This window comes from Lonchura striata, chromosome 4 (assembly GCF_046129695.1).
Source record: "Lonchura striata isolate bLonStr1 chromosome 4, bLonStr1.mat, whole genome shotgun sequence".
Taxonomy (NCBI): Eukaryota; Metazoa; Chordata; class Aves; order Passeriformes; family Estrildidae; genus Lonchura; species Lonchura striata.
The window spans coordinates 61,567,134-61,583,155 of NC_134606.1; the positions used below are offsets into that span (position 1 = coordinate 61,567,134).

Below are 16,022 nucleotides of genomic sequence, written 5' to 3' on the forward strand. Positions count from 1 at the left end.
GAGCCCAGCAGAAGTTGCATAACCAGCTTCACCCTTCCCAAAGGTTCAGAGCCTGCAGCTCCAGCTCCGGCTTCAGCGGCGCGCTCAGCGCTTCCTTTGCCGCATCTGTGCGGGCACCTGCGAGGCGCGTCTGCCGCTGGGCTGCGCGTCCCTTACCGAGGATTTGAAACGCCCGAAATGCTGAAAAACTCGTGCCTGCCGTTTTATTCTGTCTTTCTAAAAGCAAAGATAAAACCCATACAAATAATGATAGGAATAATAATTAAAAAAAAAACAAACCCAAACAAAAAACCCCGTAAAGAAACCGCAAACAGAAGAGCAGACAGCTGAAGCAGACGCCGCAGGAGCAGCCGCGGGGCCGGCTGCCGGAGCGGGGCCGGCTGCCGGAGCGGGGCCGGCTGCCGGAGCGGGGCCGGCTGCCGGAGCGGGGCCGGCTGCCGGAGCGGGGCCGGCGGCCGGAGCGGGGCCGGCGGCCGGAGCAGCCCCGCTGCGTCTCGCCCCGCCGGCCGCGGGCAGCGCCTCAGGAGCGGCGCGGGCCGGGCCGGCCCTCCCGCCGCCCGCCCGTGCCGAGGCCGGGCCGTACCACAGCGCCGGGCAGGGGGAGGCGGGCGCGGGGCGGGCGCGGGGCCCGCTCCGCCGCCGGTCCCGCCGCCCCCGGCACCGCGGGGACACCGAGCGGGGCCGCGGCCCGGGCGGACGGCGGCACCCGGCCCCGCCGGCTGCGGTGAGAGCGGGGCCGTCCCCCGGGCCGGGCGGGCCCCCCTCCCTGCCGGCGGCCGGGGGAGGGCCGGGCGCCCGGATGTCGATCAAAATGAGCGAGCCCCAGCCCTGCGCCGGCCGCCCGGGCGGGGGGAGCCGCGGCGCGGCGGCACCGGCGGGGAGGCGGCCGGCACATGGGACGGCGGCTTGGGCAGCGGGGTAGAGCCTGGACAGCTGCGGACGGAGCTCATGGACAGAGGACGTTTGGCAGGATAACCCCGCGATGGCTGCCCAGTCGAGGTACGGCACTAAATAACTTTGGTCGCGCCCCGTGCATCTCGCTTAGAGCTGGGTTTGTGATGCCCTGCCTCCGGCTCAGGCTCAGTTTGGCTGTGGGGTTTTGCCCCGAGCCCCCGATAGGTTTTCTACTTGTGTTTTGTTCATCGCTCTGCCTGCTCCCTCTTCCCAGCGTAAACTTTCTTCCAGCACGAAAAACAAAGTCTTAATTTCTCCCCGTCAAATCTCTCCCAGTCCAACAAGACCCAAAGCTCCCTGAAAGTGACTTCCTTCTCCCTCGTGGACTTGTCTGTTTAAGAGCTCTTTGAAATTGATTCCCTTCTCCCCTCCAGCCTTGTCTGGCGCTTGTTTGTTTCTGTTCGCCTGTGAGCTCTGTCATAGCTTACAGCACGGGTTTTAGAGGCGGCGAATGGCTCTGCTCGGCCGGGTTGCAGGGGAAGCAGGTTGTGTCTGCTGGATAGCTGCGAGCATAGAAAATGGTTACATTACAGAGAAGAGTACGGAAACGAGTTACTTAGTTGCTGTCAGTGAGCAAAATTCAAGAGAAAACAGCGATCTTGGGTAAATACTTTTCAGCTGTGGTTTTAAAGAAGCAGCATTTTGCCTGCTCTCGGGGGAGTTGGGGAGTGTCCTGCCTAAAGTAAATTTCACACTCAGCTTGGGGGAGGCAGCTTTTCTTAAGCAGTAGTACTTGATGGAGCAGTGCTATTTAAGGTACCTGTTAAATGCCTTTTAGCGTTTACGATGCCTTAATGGGCATTTCAGAAATGCCAAAGAGAGAAATTCTTTCCTGCTCTTTAGCCCCACACCAAGCAGCCACCCTGCTCCCCTTTCGTGTAGGCAGGAATAAAAATGAAAATGGTGGTGTATCCTACACATAAGTTTGGCACGCACGGTGCATTTTCACAGTGGTGCTTTTCTGCAGGTTTGAAGCCAAGAGCTGGCTTTAAATTACAAACTGGAGAAGGACAGAGCCCTGCGGTTTGGGGAAGAAGCAGGGGAAGATTGATTGCTTTGTTAACAGCTGAGCTCTTCTCCAGCTCCCATGGCCTAATCTCCCAATAGTGGGAGTATTTTACATAAAGAGTACTTAACAAAAAGGTAAAGATTGAGTTTCTAGCATCTTTTTTTTTCCTTTGTATCATCCCTTTGCATGATTTACTGGCCTGCATTATCAGCGTTGCTGTAATAGGACCGCATGCTGGATGCAGCATAAATCCTAGGGATGCTGGCTGGCCCTGAAGCTTGGCTTGGCTCCAAGGCCAGGGACATGCCTGATGTCTCAGAGGTCGCACAACCATTCTGCTGGGTGGCAGGAGGCTACATAGGAGCTGGGTCCCAGCAGTAGCCCACAGCTTCAGCCAGCTGAAAGAAAGGGCAGAGTGGCGCTGGGGCCAGTGAGCCACATTCCTCACCCATAAGGTGAGCGCAAAGACTCGGGTGTTACACGCTGAGTGGCTCAGACTGAAGGGAGGAAAATGGTCCAAGGGCTGGGGCCATGGGGCTGAATTCTGCAGAGCAGGTGGAAGGACCATGCCCTGCACCTGCCATTTGACGCAGACATGGGGACAAGACACGCACCTGACGTTCTGTACCCTCCTTCCATCTCCATCTTGTTGGCTTTTGCTATTGGATGCTTTTTGCTTTGGATGCTGTGAGGTGGTCAAGCTGTAAAACCATGTGTCAGAGCATTTCAGCACAGCGAGTACAGAGGTTACTCTGTATGCCTGAAGATAAGTGTTAAGATCTCTGATTATTGCTTGTTTTAAGACATTTAAAGAGAGTAGGAGTGCATGTGAGCAGCAGAAATTAGTCTGTAGGAGAGAAGTTGCATTTGCCAGAAAGCCTGTGATGTTTCTGTTTCAGTGGCATAGATCTGCAGGGGTATCTATCCCATTAAAAAAAAAAAAATTGCTTTGTGGATGTGTAGAAACTTTTATTCAATAGTAAAGAATGAATTAATATTCATAATAAATAATTAGAACTCTACTGTATGGGACTGAGAAGCCACATGTCTCCAGAATTCGTTTTGCCAAAACATGTCAGAGAGTTTACTCTGCAAAGTAGCTGACAAAAGAAATGGGTGAGCTTTCTGTGTTTATTTGTGCTTTGCAAAAAATACAGGCAATTTTTTTGCAAGCTCAGTAAATTACTGATGAGGCAGTGTGATACCGAGCTCAGTAGTGGTTTGTGTATCACTCTGTACAAGGCCTTCAGGCATTCCTCCATCTGCTCACGTTTTCTATTTCTCACATGCCGTTTACTTTAGCTAGTGAAAATGATGTGACATAGGGGAGGATGCTTGTTTGGAAACAAGAAAATCCAGCATCCTTTCTTCAGCTTCAGTACTGTGATCCTCAGCAGCTCACCTGGCATTTGGGCTTCACAGTTTTGAAGGGTGGAAGGGTAGGGAAAACAAGGTGATCAAACCTACCTGTTGCTGCTCCTTAGCATTTTAAAAACTGCAGTGGTGATAACTGAGGGACTGATGTGCCACAACATTCTTTAAAATCGTGATCTTGAGAAATGCTTGCAGGGCGAGTTGGGCATTGTTTAGTTTCAGCTGTTTGAGAATGATCAGTTTCTCTCATTAGCTGCTGGAAGTAGCTTACATCTGGAGCTATTAGGTGGAGAAGCCATCCTCCAGTTTGTGTTTCTTTGTGTATAATGTGGGGTTGTGGGGGTTTTTGAAGCTGCTCGCTGAGCTGTAGGTTTGCAGCTGTAGCTTTCTATGTGCTTGCTTCAGGAGTGCACAGATGATCTGATACCTGTGGTGTCCCCAGGCAACAGGGCTTGTGTCAGGTTTTTATGGTATATTCAGGAACTTGTGAGCAGAAGCAGAACTGATCTGAATAAGGACAAATTTAGTTTCTTGTCGACTGTGGTGTGATGTTCATCATGTGCCATTCAGCTGCTCTGGGAATACGGCAGGACCTTTGGGAGGAGTGTGGAACAGACTGACAGAGCCCATCTCATTTCTGCTTCTTTCTTCATTAAAATATCTGCTCTGCTGCAGCAATTGCAAGCTGAGGATCTTTAGATGAATATCTGCCTTTTTTTTTTTTTTTTTTTTTTTTTTTTTAAGATGTAGGCTGCTTTTCTCAGGCTGCTTGAGGTAATTTTGAATTGTCTGTAGATGCTGTCAGTTATTTACAGTAGGAGGATAAGCAAAATACTTTGTTGGATGCTAAGAATTTTGGGTTGTCTTATAACTTGCTTTTCAGTGTGGTTGTGGTTAGCATCATTTCTGGTATGCAGAACAAATGCATTTTCCAAATCTTTGTACATAGGTGAATACAGTACAAAGAGCAACATGAAACCTGAGTGTTGTACTGTTATCCCTCCTGGGCTCATACTGCTCTTTCTCCTGAGTCAGCCCTGCAGGGAAGGGTAATGATGGACAGCAGCCTGGGAAACCCTCTTTTTTCACCCCCTAAAGCCAAGTTGTACCAGCTAAACCCAGAAGAGTCTTGAGAGGAGACTGTACTGCTCATTCTGGTAGAAAAAAAGGTGATGCTTTGCAGAAATAAAATGTAGCTTTATCTATATTTAAAACACAGTAAATTCTGAAGGGAGTATGGTGAGGCTTTTCCCTGAGGAGAAACTACGTGGAATGATGCAGTTTTAGTTCATTCTGTGTCATTTCATAGCTTTCGGGCCAGGTGTAAAGACACTTTTCATAACTTGTTTGTTTCATGGGTCCTGTTGATACAGGCAAATGCCTGTATTGGTGATGCTGGGTTCCAGTCAGCTGATGGAGGTCAAGAAGGGCTGAAACAATATCTTCTTGGAGTTTACTTGCCTATTGAAAGCTAAAACATCCCATGAAGCCCTGTTGGTTTTGCTTGCTGCTAGCACTGCCTAGAAATAGAAACTTGTTTTCTCCAGAACCAGATGTGTGGATGATCTATGGCATGTTTTGTGGGCTGCTGGGGATTTTCAGGTTGCAGTTCCTTATTGCCTGGACTTTCTGAGCATGGAGTTGCTCTGAGGCAGACATGCAGCTGAAATGCTTGCACACAGAACAGAGATGTTCACAGTGAAGTGGATTTTTCTGGTTGGTTTGTTTTTTTTTAGCAGTGGGTATTCCAATTTGCAAGAGGTCATTGAAAACTTAGAAGTACATTTGTCATGGCATACTTGAGCTGGTATACAAGGGAATGTTTCCTTAGGTCATATAATTTTCCTGTGTCTGAATCTGTGTTACAAAGAGAGGCCTCTTCTCACAGCTTTTTATGAGAAAACAATTTGCTAGTAGAACTGCAAGATGCAGCATGAAGAGCAGGAAACAAGATTTTAATGAGGCGCATAAATTCTCCTCAGAACTTTTCTTAAGAGGAACCATAATGAACATTGCATGAAGCTTTTAAATGCCTTTAAAATATAATAGAAAAGGTGTCTCCTTAAAGTTATGTGGGAATGCTACAATGACGTTATTTTCCATGAGGTGGAGAGCGGTAAAGTGAGGAAGAGTTCTCCACAGAGTGCAGGGTGTCATCCTAGGGCCTGGGTTTGGTGCTGGGTGGTTGGGAGTACAGAGGCTGGTTTGCTTACCTGATATGACAAGTGCTACTGTAGAGATGCGTGAGCCTCAAAAAAAAAAGAGAAAGTACTTTTTCTGTTCAGTCTTGAACACAGCCTGGAGAATTTTTTTCTCTGTGGTATGTTATAGTGGAAAATGTAATGGCTATTTTATGTTTTACAATTGTGGCTGCCACAGTTCATCTGTGTCCATGATAAAAAAGAGTGTGGGACTGGCTGGGGCAATTATCACTTCCAAATGAGGTGTTACCATAGTAGACTAAGATAGAGCTGCCTCCCCAGCAGAATGCTTTTGTGGGGAATGTCAAGAGCTGCTGCGTGTGCTAGGAGAAGATTTTCCACAGCTGCCTATTCATGGACAATTCGGGAAAGAGAAGTTAAATTCTAGATCAGTACAGAATCAAGCAGCTGTGGAAAGTGGTGGGAGGTAGAATTCTTGTAGCCCATCTTCCCTCTCAGCTGTGGTGGCTGATGTATGCAGAGCCAGCCCCCAGCTCAGATCTTTTGCTGCTGAGGTGCAGAAGTTGTTGATCACCTTATTGAACTGCATGGTTTTTTAAAAAGTGCATTTCTTTTGCTGCCTTATTCTTGTATAGGAAAGAGGAGGTGGCAAATAGGGAGAAAGACCAGGTGTGTAGGCACAAAACTGCATTTTAGAAGTTGCTCTGTTCCTGTTAATGCTTCAGAATTGTCAAGCTGGGGTATCTAGGCACACCTGATTAGGCAACCTTCGTCACAAATGTTTCAGGGAGATGTTTGTCTTCTGGATTAGTTTAGGCTTAGGTATTGTTTGTAGAATTGTCATTTTCAGTTGTTCTGAGTGTTTATTGTAGTAACAACCTAAAGTTTTCCTTTACTGTTCTTTTTGCAATGTTACTATCAGCTTAAAAGAAAATCATGTCCCTGCTGTAATTTTTAGAGAAAGTTCAACAAGCAAATTGTTAATGGTTAACCTCAGAGACAGCAGTAAAACTCATTTTTAGAACTGCAAGAACTGTGGTTTCATTTTTGTACTTGCAAATAAAAAAAAAAAGGAGCAACTAAAACCAACCACAAAAACTCATTAAAGAATAACAAACAACAAAAACACCTCTATCACCAAAACATGAGTAAGAAGTATTTTAAAAAGTAACAAAAGAGGAAACTCTTGAGCTTATGGTAGTATTTTTATTCTATACATGTTTACTTCTTAGAATGCCATATAGTGTATAAGCTGTAAGCAGCAAGTGATGTATTCAGCGGGGTATGATGAGATCCTTCATGGCAGGGTGTTTAGCAGGTGGTGTGTGCATGTGAGATGTGTGAGAAGCTCCAGTGCATGTGCCTGAGCTGTGCTCACTGCATTTTGAAATACAGGTATCTGTTTGCATCTGAAATGGAAAGGAATTATTCAAATGTGGAGCAGGAAAGGGATATTTACATCTCTGGAGAATTGGAGACGTGATAAATTGCTTTTGGGTTTTTTTTTCCTTCTGCAGTTTGTAAGGTTTTGCTTAAAAAGATATTACTGGCATAATTATCTTTTCAAGCACAGCTCAGAAAGTCTCCCTCACAACTGGTATGCAGCTATTTCTCAATACTCCTCTCCCCCCCGTAGGCTATTTTGGAAAAATCATCCTAAACTGCAGGCAGGGAATATACTGGCGGTTTAGAAGTGCTTTGGTGACATGCTTCTCTTTTCCCTGTCCCCACAGTCCTCGGCAGAACAAGCTGTTCTAGGAAAAGTTGTTTTCATGATGTCAGTAAACCTGTGGCTCTGCTGAGAACAGGCTGTCAGTCTAGAGACCTATTTCTTCATAGCTTTACCAAAATAACATGTGCTAACAGAAAGAGAGCCTGGTCTGTCCCTCTGTGCTGCAGAGCAGGGAGCTTTGCTTGGAGTTTTAGAAGACTCCCTTAGAATTGCCACTGCCTGGAAGCTGCCATGCCTGTCTGTCACTGCAGGCCTTTTTTACTGTGAAAAGTGCTGGCACAGCTAAAAGGCAACAAATGCACTGCAGAGGTGAGATAACTGTGTTGGCCCAAGTGTGAGCTCCGTGATACTGGTGAAGAAGGCTGCTTTTTCTGGCACATGGCTTCTGGGAGGATTGGCTATGGGATGGTGGGTACAAACTGTGTTGGCCAAAGAGCTCTTTTGGACCACTGTGTCTCCCTTCTTTCCCTTCCCTGCAGCTCTCTTGCAGCAGAGTGGTCAGCTTTATCCAGCAGTTAACTTTTAATTGGTCTTTGGTTTGATTTTTGGGTTTCTGATTTAACACATGATATTCTGTAACTTTCATTCTGGAAGCAAGAGGAACAAGTGCCTTAACATTTAAAGGGAATGTGATCACTTTGCCGAGGTTTTGGAACACTGTAGGTGATCTTTATCTGTTTGCAAACCCCTATCCATATCACATGGACTAACAGCAAACTAAATAGGCTCTCTTTGCTTAGCTGGGTTTGTGGTCCTCTGTAGAGGGAATGCCTGGTTCTGTGTAATGCACTATAGGGGTAAAAAAACTATTAGTCGTAGAGCATAAGAAAATTCTCTGTAACTACACATATTGGGGAGAGAGAAAAATAGGTAAAATCATGTGCTGTTCTTTGAGAAGGTCTAGTCTGCTTTTAGAAACACAGTAATAGTGAGATCTGTTATTCAGAGACCTGGGGTACTTCAACCATTGCAGAAGTTGACTTGTACGATGAGGAATTGAGAACACAATAGACCTAAATAACTTCCTAAATTGGCTGGGAAAATTCAGTAACTCACTGATTTACATATGAAAAAAGGCTTGGTCATTTAGTGAATTAAGTGGCACAAAGCCTTGCCTTGCAGCTCTCTATTTATTTGTAATAAAAATGAAGAGTTTAGCCAAGGATAGAAGAAGTAAAAACATTAGCTGCTTTTGTCTAGAATTTCCCTCTGAAGATGCTTTTAACTTTTTGCTCTTGTTCCCTCTTCCTTCCAAACCAAATCCAAGCTCTTAGTGGTCAGGTGGGATGACTTCAGCCTTGGTTTTGGTTCCAAGTGAGTCAGCCCCAAAGTGGAGCTTCTGTACCTACCTGAGCATGTCACTGGTGAGTATTGCTGTTGTTTGGTGCCATGGTGCACTGACAGTGCAGCTCTGCACAAGTAGGACTACCACAGAGTAAAACAGATGGATGAAATTGCCAGTCTGCAGAAATTGATAACATTAAAACTTGGCTCCCAAGCTGGCTCTTCCATTACTTAAACATGTGAATCAGTCTGGTTCTTAATGATTTGGAAAGGGTGTTTTCTTTCCAAGTCAGTTAAGTAAACTGGATGAGCTGATCGACAGTAAATAGGTTTCTCTCATTACACATCCCTTTTTCTTGCATCTTTGGAGGAACAGACAGAATTTATGTGCAGGGAACCTATTGCTGTTTCTTCCTCTTGTAATATAGACAGCTGATATAGTGTTCACAGCTAGAACCTCCTTTCTGTAATTCTTGAATAAATGAAAGCAGCTTGTAATTATTGCACAATCTGGTAATTGCAAACAAAACCTTCTTGGTATCTGGTCTGGCAACTGTACTGGTGTGTGTTGATGTTATTTGAATGTGTATTTGAACCAATTGTGAGAGAATTTATTGTGAAAACTGAGAAACTGTGTATTAAGCAAACACCCCAAATTGAAGAAAACTATAACCATACACTGCACACAACCTCCCATCCTGTAGTGCTTATAAATCCAGATGCTGTCTGGGTTAATTTTGAAATCTAATGAACATTTAGTTGACATTCTGTCCTTTAGGCTGAATATTGGCCAAATACAGTGGTCCTATTTTCAACCACAGCAGGAGGAAACACTGGAATAATGTTTGAAAATATTCTCCCTGTCCCTATGAAAAAGCCTGACAGAAATGCTCATAAAAGAAGGTACTGTGAAGAAAACTCTCTTCTGTGTCCCAACCCCATCTTCTGGATAATTGTCTTCACTTCCCTGTTCCTTTGTTCATCGATTAAATATCAAGTTAATGGTTTCCTTTTGTAAAAATTGCTTCCTTGAAAATGGGCCATCTCCTCCCTTGCAGCCTAATGACGGAAAAGTACAGATGATATTGATATAAGCTGTGTTTACTTTAATGTAACAGCTTGAAAGGCTGTTTGTGTACAGTAATCTGCCAAGTGAATAATGGTTTGGTTTTACTTGTTCAATATTTCTTTCTTTCCCCTAGAGAGGGGGAGGTCTGAACAACCAGTAGCAGTTGCTGTGGTTAATAAGATGCATTTAAAAGGTCTTTAATTAAGCCATGCAGTTTTCTTAGAAGGCCCTTGAACTATTCTTTCACCCCTTCCTCTTCTGTTTCACGTGGGTGAGTGCAAATAAGATGGGAGTGCAAGGGAGGTGCAGGCACAGACACTAGATACAGATCTAGGATCCTGCTTACACACAGCAAAGTGTCAATGGAAAGTAGGAAACCAGAGGAGGATTGAAATGGTTTGTGTGAATTCAGCTGGCCAAGGGTGTGCTGAAAGCTGAGGCAGTGGTGAGAATTGACATGCCAGGGCTCAGCAGGGCGAACACACAAGGTGTTGTTACAGCTGCTGCTCCAAATTTTATTGGCTCCTCTGGGTTTTTCTGTGCTGTCCTCATTTGGGGCCAAATTGTAGCCTTCAGCTTGTACACCAGGTTCCAGCTGGTCTATCCTTTCCATATCTTTTGAGAAGCTTCAACTGTGTATTAAAAGACAATATTGTACTTTAGTGGAAAGAGGAATTTATGCCAGTATCTAATTTTCTGGCTTCCTTTGGCTTTTAAGTTTTCAAATCCACTTCAAAAGGGTGTTCCTGGTAAAGAGCTCTGTTTGAGCTTGTGCTCAAAAATAATTCTTGACCTGGAACTTTTACACAGAGAATGGGTTTTGATGTGTATAAGCAAGTGCTCAAAATGTATTCCTGATTCATGGCTTGAAATTGAGGAGTGACAGAAAAAGAGATTTAAAAAACAGAGGGATATTAACCTTACAGTTTCCTGTGTTCTTTCTCCGTTGTATGCATTACTACAAGCACCACGTTTCTAAGCAGGGCTGTTGAGTGAAAAAATGGGAAGTTAAAGCACAATTTGCTAGTTGGGAAGGATTCTAAGAGCTGTTCTGAGGATTAATGGAAGTTTCAAGAAGAATAGAAAAATGCATAAATAGTGAGACACTTTCCTTACTCCCTTTTTTCAAGTGGCTTCCAGAAATACGGCAAGTTTTGCTTTGCAGAATTTTACTCTTGTGCAACCTATGTTTAGTCACTGTGGTAACCAAGAAATTGGGCAAGATGGAAAAGTTACTGAATGTGTTAAAAAGTATGTGTGGAGAATATTATCCTGTGGTTCCAAATTACTATGATCAATTTGCATTTTCTTGAAAATACCTAGCTTTCTACAGATGGCTTGGCTAGATGTTACCTGGGTTATGTGAGGTGTTAGCTGCTGTTGCGGATGTTATTAATTCTGTTTGTGGATGTTTTATTAATGAATTCTGGGGCCAGTGAGAGAGTGCAGAGAGATGAAGCAATCCTGAGTCAGCGCATGCCTGTGATGATGTGGGAAGCTGTCTGCTTGGACACAGGTTGTTCAAGGGGCTTTGTGTGCTTGGCACAGTGTAGCTCTGGGCAGACAGTCGGGGTGAGGAAAAGTCCAGCAGCCTGCATGTGAACATGTAAAACCTTCTCCAGGAGCTCGGTGCAGTGGTTCCTGTAGGGCATCTGCTCTGTCCCTCGGTGAGCAGAGCACAGACCTCCTGCCTCATCCTGAGGGCAAGGAGTGACTGTTGTTGGGAACGTGCGTGGGAGGGCAGGGATGAGGAACCCCGGGGAGAGGCAGTGCTGATTCATTCTCCTTCTAAGTCTGTTGCCACCATGGTGTTGAGTACAGGAACTCATTGGCTGTTGCCATGAAAATACTCTTAAGGGCAGAGGCTTGGAAGGGAGTTATCACAGAAAGTGATGTATTCCCTGGAAGGTGCCCTGAGTCACCACTGAGTGAATGGACAGAATGCTGGATGTGCCTGGTGAAACTCCTTGCTTGTATTTCTGCGGCACTTTGGTGTGATTTTCCAGCCTCGGTCACAAGCCTGGTGTGAAATCACCACAGTCGTTGCCTGGGCAGATGCAACTTGCTTTGGCTGTCAGGTTTTGCTCCTTGAAGAGGTGGTCAGTTTTTATACAAGTAGAACTTCCTTGACATTTTTAGCTCTGCTCTTAGAGGCACAAGATATGAGGCTGTGTTTACAGAGGAATGCCCCCATTCACAGGTGTCTGGCCAGGGACTCTTCCCCAGTTCCACCCGATCTCTTGGTAGCAGTCACTCCCTCACTGCTTATGCCACACTGGCCCATCTGCAGTTGTGCTGCCTGTCCTGTTCCTGGTTTTGAGATCCTGCCTAAGAGGGGGGTCTCTGTGGACCCATGAGCACCTCCTGTCCATCCTGGGCTGCTTCACTGGGCTCTGCCTGACAGGCATCAGCTCATGAGGCTCCTGCTGTTGCATGAAGTTGTTTGCTCAGTTGTTTAACAAAGTGCTTTTAATGGAAACATAAAACCTGATAGAAATACAAAGCCTAATGGAATAATCTCTTAATTGCAGTGCTGTAAATGACAATTCAGCACATGATTACTGTACTTCCAGGGGGAAGAGCGAAGAGGAAAGAATATTTAATGAAAGACACTAAACACTTCAGCTGCTAAGAATGATGATTTATTGCCAATCTGAACATTGGGCTAAGCAAGGCAAATAAACTGACAATAGTAAGTGCTTTTGGAGGTAAAAGTTGCCTCATTCAGGGTATTCACTGTGTGCAACATGTAAATTCTACCAGGATAAAAGCACAAAGAGTGATTAATTAATAGTGACGAGATACTCATGCATGCAGTGTCCTTAGGCAACCCAGAAAAAGTATTAATCAGCACATTGCCCAATTATTGGCAGATAACTCCTGGTGTGTGGTAGTTTGCTATTTCAGCTAGAAAACACATTGTCCCTCTGCCTCCCTGCAAAAATCATGGGGTTTGCTGTGTTACATGGTTCACAAAAAATACCTCATGTCTTTAAGCAGCCAAGGAGATGTGCTCAGAGGCACACCGACATAATTTTTGGGAATTGCTGCAAGCCTTTGAAGATACATCAGTCCTTAGAGAAACTGTGTCCATCCTTCAGATATCTCACCTAGGTTAGGCAGCAGCAGGTGAAACAGCTATTAGCTGGGTATTGAGCTGGCTGTTGATTTGGTGTACAGCTGTGTGCTCTCCAGAACAGGGCATGGTTAGCAGGGAGCATATTCTCTAGGAGCACTCAGGTGCTGCTCAGGGAGGCGAGGTAGGTGCTTTGGAATCGGCCTTGCCGGTTCCCAGCAGCACTCTTTCCCAAGATGTAGTTCCTGGATTCCCGGTGCTGCCTTAGCAAGGATGCCTGACTTCACCTTCTGCTGAAGCCTTTCTTGGCACGTCTGGGACGTGCCCAATGCCTGCTGGGCTCTGCCAGGCGCACGCCGAGGCAGACCCAGCACCAGGCTTGCAGCAGGCAGCTCCGAGGGTTCCAGTGTTTGCAGTGGCCTCAGCACTGCCAAAGCCGTGCTGCTGTCCCGTGGGAACGGGAGCTGTTGCTTTTGGTGCGAGCCAGAGGGTGATGTTCCCACTGCCTGCGCGCAAGTGTGCCTAATGACGGTGGAGCTGAGCACTTGCTGGTTCTCAGCCTGCTTCCAGTACCAAGTGAAAAATAGATGCTTTTTAAGCAGAGGTGCAGATGATGTGGTGAAAATGTGGCTTGTGTTTGTTTTGGTTTGGGTTGTTTTAAATTGTTATTGTTTTGGTTTTTTGGGTTTTAGTTGGAAAATCAGAAAGATGTTGAATAATTGTGTACAGAATTGAAGTGGGAAAGTATTTGTATCCAGTTTATGATTATTCTTTAAAGGGATAGCTTTTTGTAGTTGCTAAAAGTAACAGTTTAGGTAAACATTCTTAAAAAGCAGGAAAAAGATAAGATACTTCAGAGTGTATTTTGGAGGCGTATATGCTTTGCAGCATGCATTAGGCATGCATCAGTACCTGCCTAATGCACCCTGTCATGGATTATTGCTCTTGCTTAGATTGAACACTTGCCAAGCTCTTTCAGAATGACAATGAGATGCTTTGTTCAAGCTGATGATTCGATTGCAGTTTGAAACTCCAGCACAGAGAGGTAGTCGGCTACGGAGTGTGTGCACCTCTTAATAAAATGGAAAACCAGATACAAACTATGGGAAAGTTAGCAGGCCCTTCTGTGTGTAGTTGAAAAAAATTAGAAAATACTCCTGGAATAATTAGAATCTGGCTGAGAATGCAGGAAAGGTTTTCAAATAGTCTTTTCAGCATATAAACAGATCTTTTCAACAAACATTGCTAATCTCGTTATGCTTCTACATAGTCCTTGCTATGCAGATAAGACTGGTCCAACCTGTTACTTGGTACATGCTGTTATGTAAGTGAAAAACTCAAAAGGATAGGAAGCCTTTCTTTCATGCATGATGTGTTTGCTGCTAATTCCTATGGAAGTATGAAAGAATTAATCTCTTTCATATTTTTTAACTTTTTTACTTAATCTCAATTTAGTTACAGTACTATCCTGTTCTTGGCATGTTAGATTTGATTTACTCAGTTGTTTTGGAAGGATTTACAGTAAGAATGTTTCACAAGAAATATTATGAAGTTGCTCTTATGTTTAATAGGTTGCAGGGAATTAAAGATTCAGGAGGCAGAGTTGCACATATCCGTATTTCTGAGACAGTTTCAAATGCTTATATTTGCAGGTTTTGCTTTTGATATGCCTCACAGCAAATTAAACCACTGATAGCATTTGATGTGGAGTTAATTCTTTGAACAGCTTCAGGTTTGCAGTCGGGAAAGGAGCAGATTCTCAGGCTGATGTTACATTTTACACGCTGGGCTTTGAGCTGCATTGAGCTGTCAGCTCCAGGAGCCTGTGTTGGCCCTCAGCTGGGATGGTCACAGAGGGAAGAGAGGAGGATCCTTCAGACTGTGTAGGAAATCTGAGGTGAAAAGCTCTTGGGCTCTGCAGAGATCTCACTGCCAGCCCTTTCAAGCTGTCTGACAGCATTTACAACAAGCTGGATGAAGTCAGGTCTTTAAGAAAGGGGGTTTAGGCATGGCTGAAGGGAGCCAAGCTAAGCTGAGCTGTGTGAAGTGAGAATGTGGCAATGTGTGTATGTTGTGGCACCTGTGGACCACATGGCAGAGTGACTGATGGAATAGGAGCTGCTTGTCAGAGCATGGACAAGGTCAGCTGATAGCAGGCTCCTGGGGAAAAATCAGTGACATATTCACTTAGCCAGATGTGCAGGGATGGCGAGGAGAAATTTTGTATGAGAAGGGATTTAAAATGCAGTCATGAAGTAGCTGCTGACTAAACAATTTGTGTTTTCTTCTACAAACTGAGTATCTTGTTGAAGTTCTTTTTTTCCTATGGTGGAAAACAATAATGTTGGGGATTTTTTAGTGGCATTTAGGAAATTCTGTAAAATCAATGAACAAAAGGCATGTCCACTTTAATAATTTTAATGTAGTCCTAAACCAGAAATTTACTGCATTTGACTTCCTGCACATGCAATAATCATTTCAGTATCCTTTCAAAGAGCTAAGGTAGTAAAATAGACCGTAAGATTTGAACCTTTGATTTAACTTACAAAATTATTTCACATGGAAAATTAAACATTAATTTTCTGAAATTTAACAGCTGATATCACCTGGATTATTATTTTTCCTTTTTAGTATTGCTGTAACTTGCTTTTTATCTTAAGGCTTTTTAACTGAGAGTTCTTTCAAAGGCTTATCAGTTTTATGAAGATGCTGGAGAAACTGTAACTGGGTTGGGGGGACAATTGGGCTTTACTTGACTGAGTACTTCTGTGCTACATGAAGAATACTTGGATATCAGGTGGGAAGAAACAGTAGGTCTAAGCAAGCATGGCTTAATTTCCTATAACCACTAAGGTAGGAATGTGAACCAAAATGTTGCAATTGTGTGAAAAAATGAATTAAAATAGGTTTGGGAAGTTAATATTAAAGGTAAAAAATGCTTTTTCTTGATCCCTTAATAATTTGGTTCCTTTTCAAATAGTACTAGTTTACAACAGTCCTTTCATCTAATCTCTCATAGTTTGCCAGTAAAGGACACTGAAATCATGCTTCTATTTCTTGAAAGTATGCCCTAAAACATTTTTACATTCTGCTTTTTGTGCATTACTACTGCAAACACACAGTTCACTTCCTGCCTCTAAACCTATTGATTTTACTGATCATGAAGAACAGCAAAAAAGGTATTTCAAGGCAAAAGTAAATGAGCAGGTAGGATAGATTTTATATAAGGTAGAATGTAGGTTGTACCCTATGCATTTTCCCAGGCAAGCCTACAACAGTTCATCGCAGGTGCTGGATTTCTGCCATTGAGATGAGGAATTCAGAGGCAGATGGGTACAGTGGGAGATTTCATGCACCACTTC

At 44.4% G+C, this 16,022-nt stretch overlaps 1 protein-coding gene across 2 annotated transcripts in view; it reads left to right on the forward strand.

Moving 5' to 3' along the window:
- Positions 1-813: 813 nt before the first annotated feature.
- Positions 814-16,022, forward strand: part of AFF1 (ALF transcription elongation factor 1) — a 67,987-nt gene continuing 52,778 nt past the window's right edge. For both annotated transcript variants that reach the window (XM_021549218.3, XM_021549219.3), the window contains exon 1: positions 814-999. In XM_021549218.3, the coding sequence (XP_021404893.2) occupies positions 983-999 (17 nt within the window). In that variant the 5' untranslated portion in view covers positions 814-982. The remainder of the gene's footprint in view (positions 1,000-16,022) is intronic.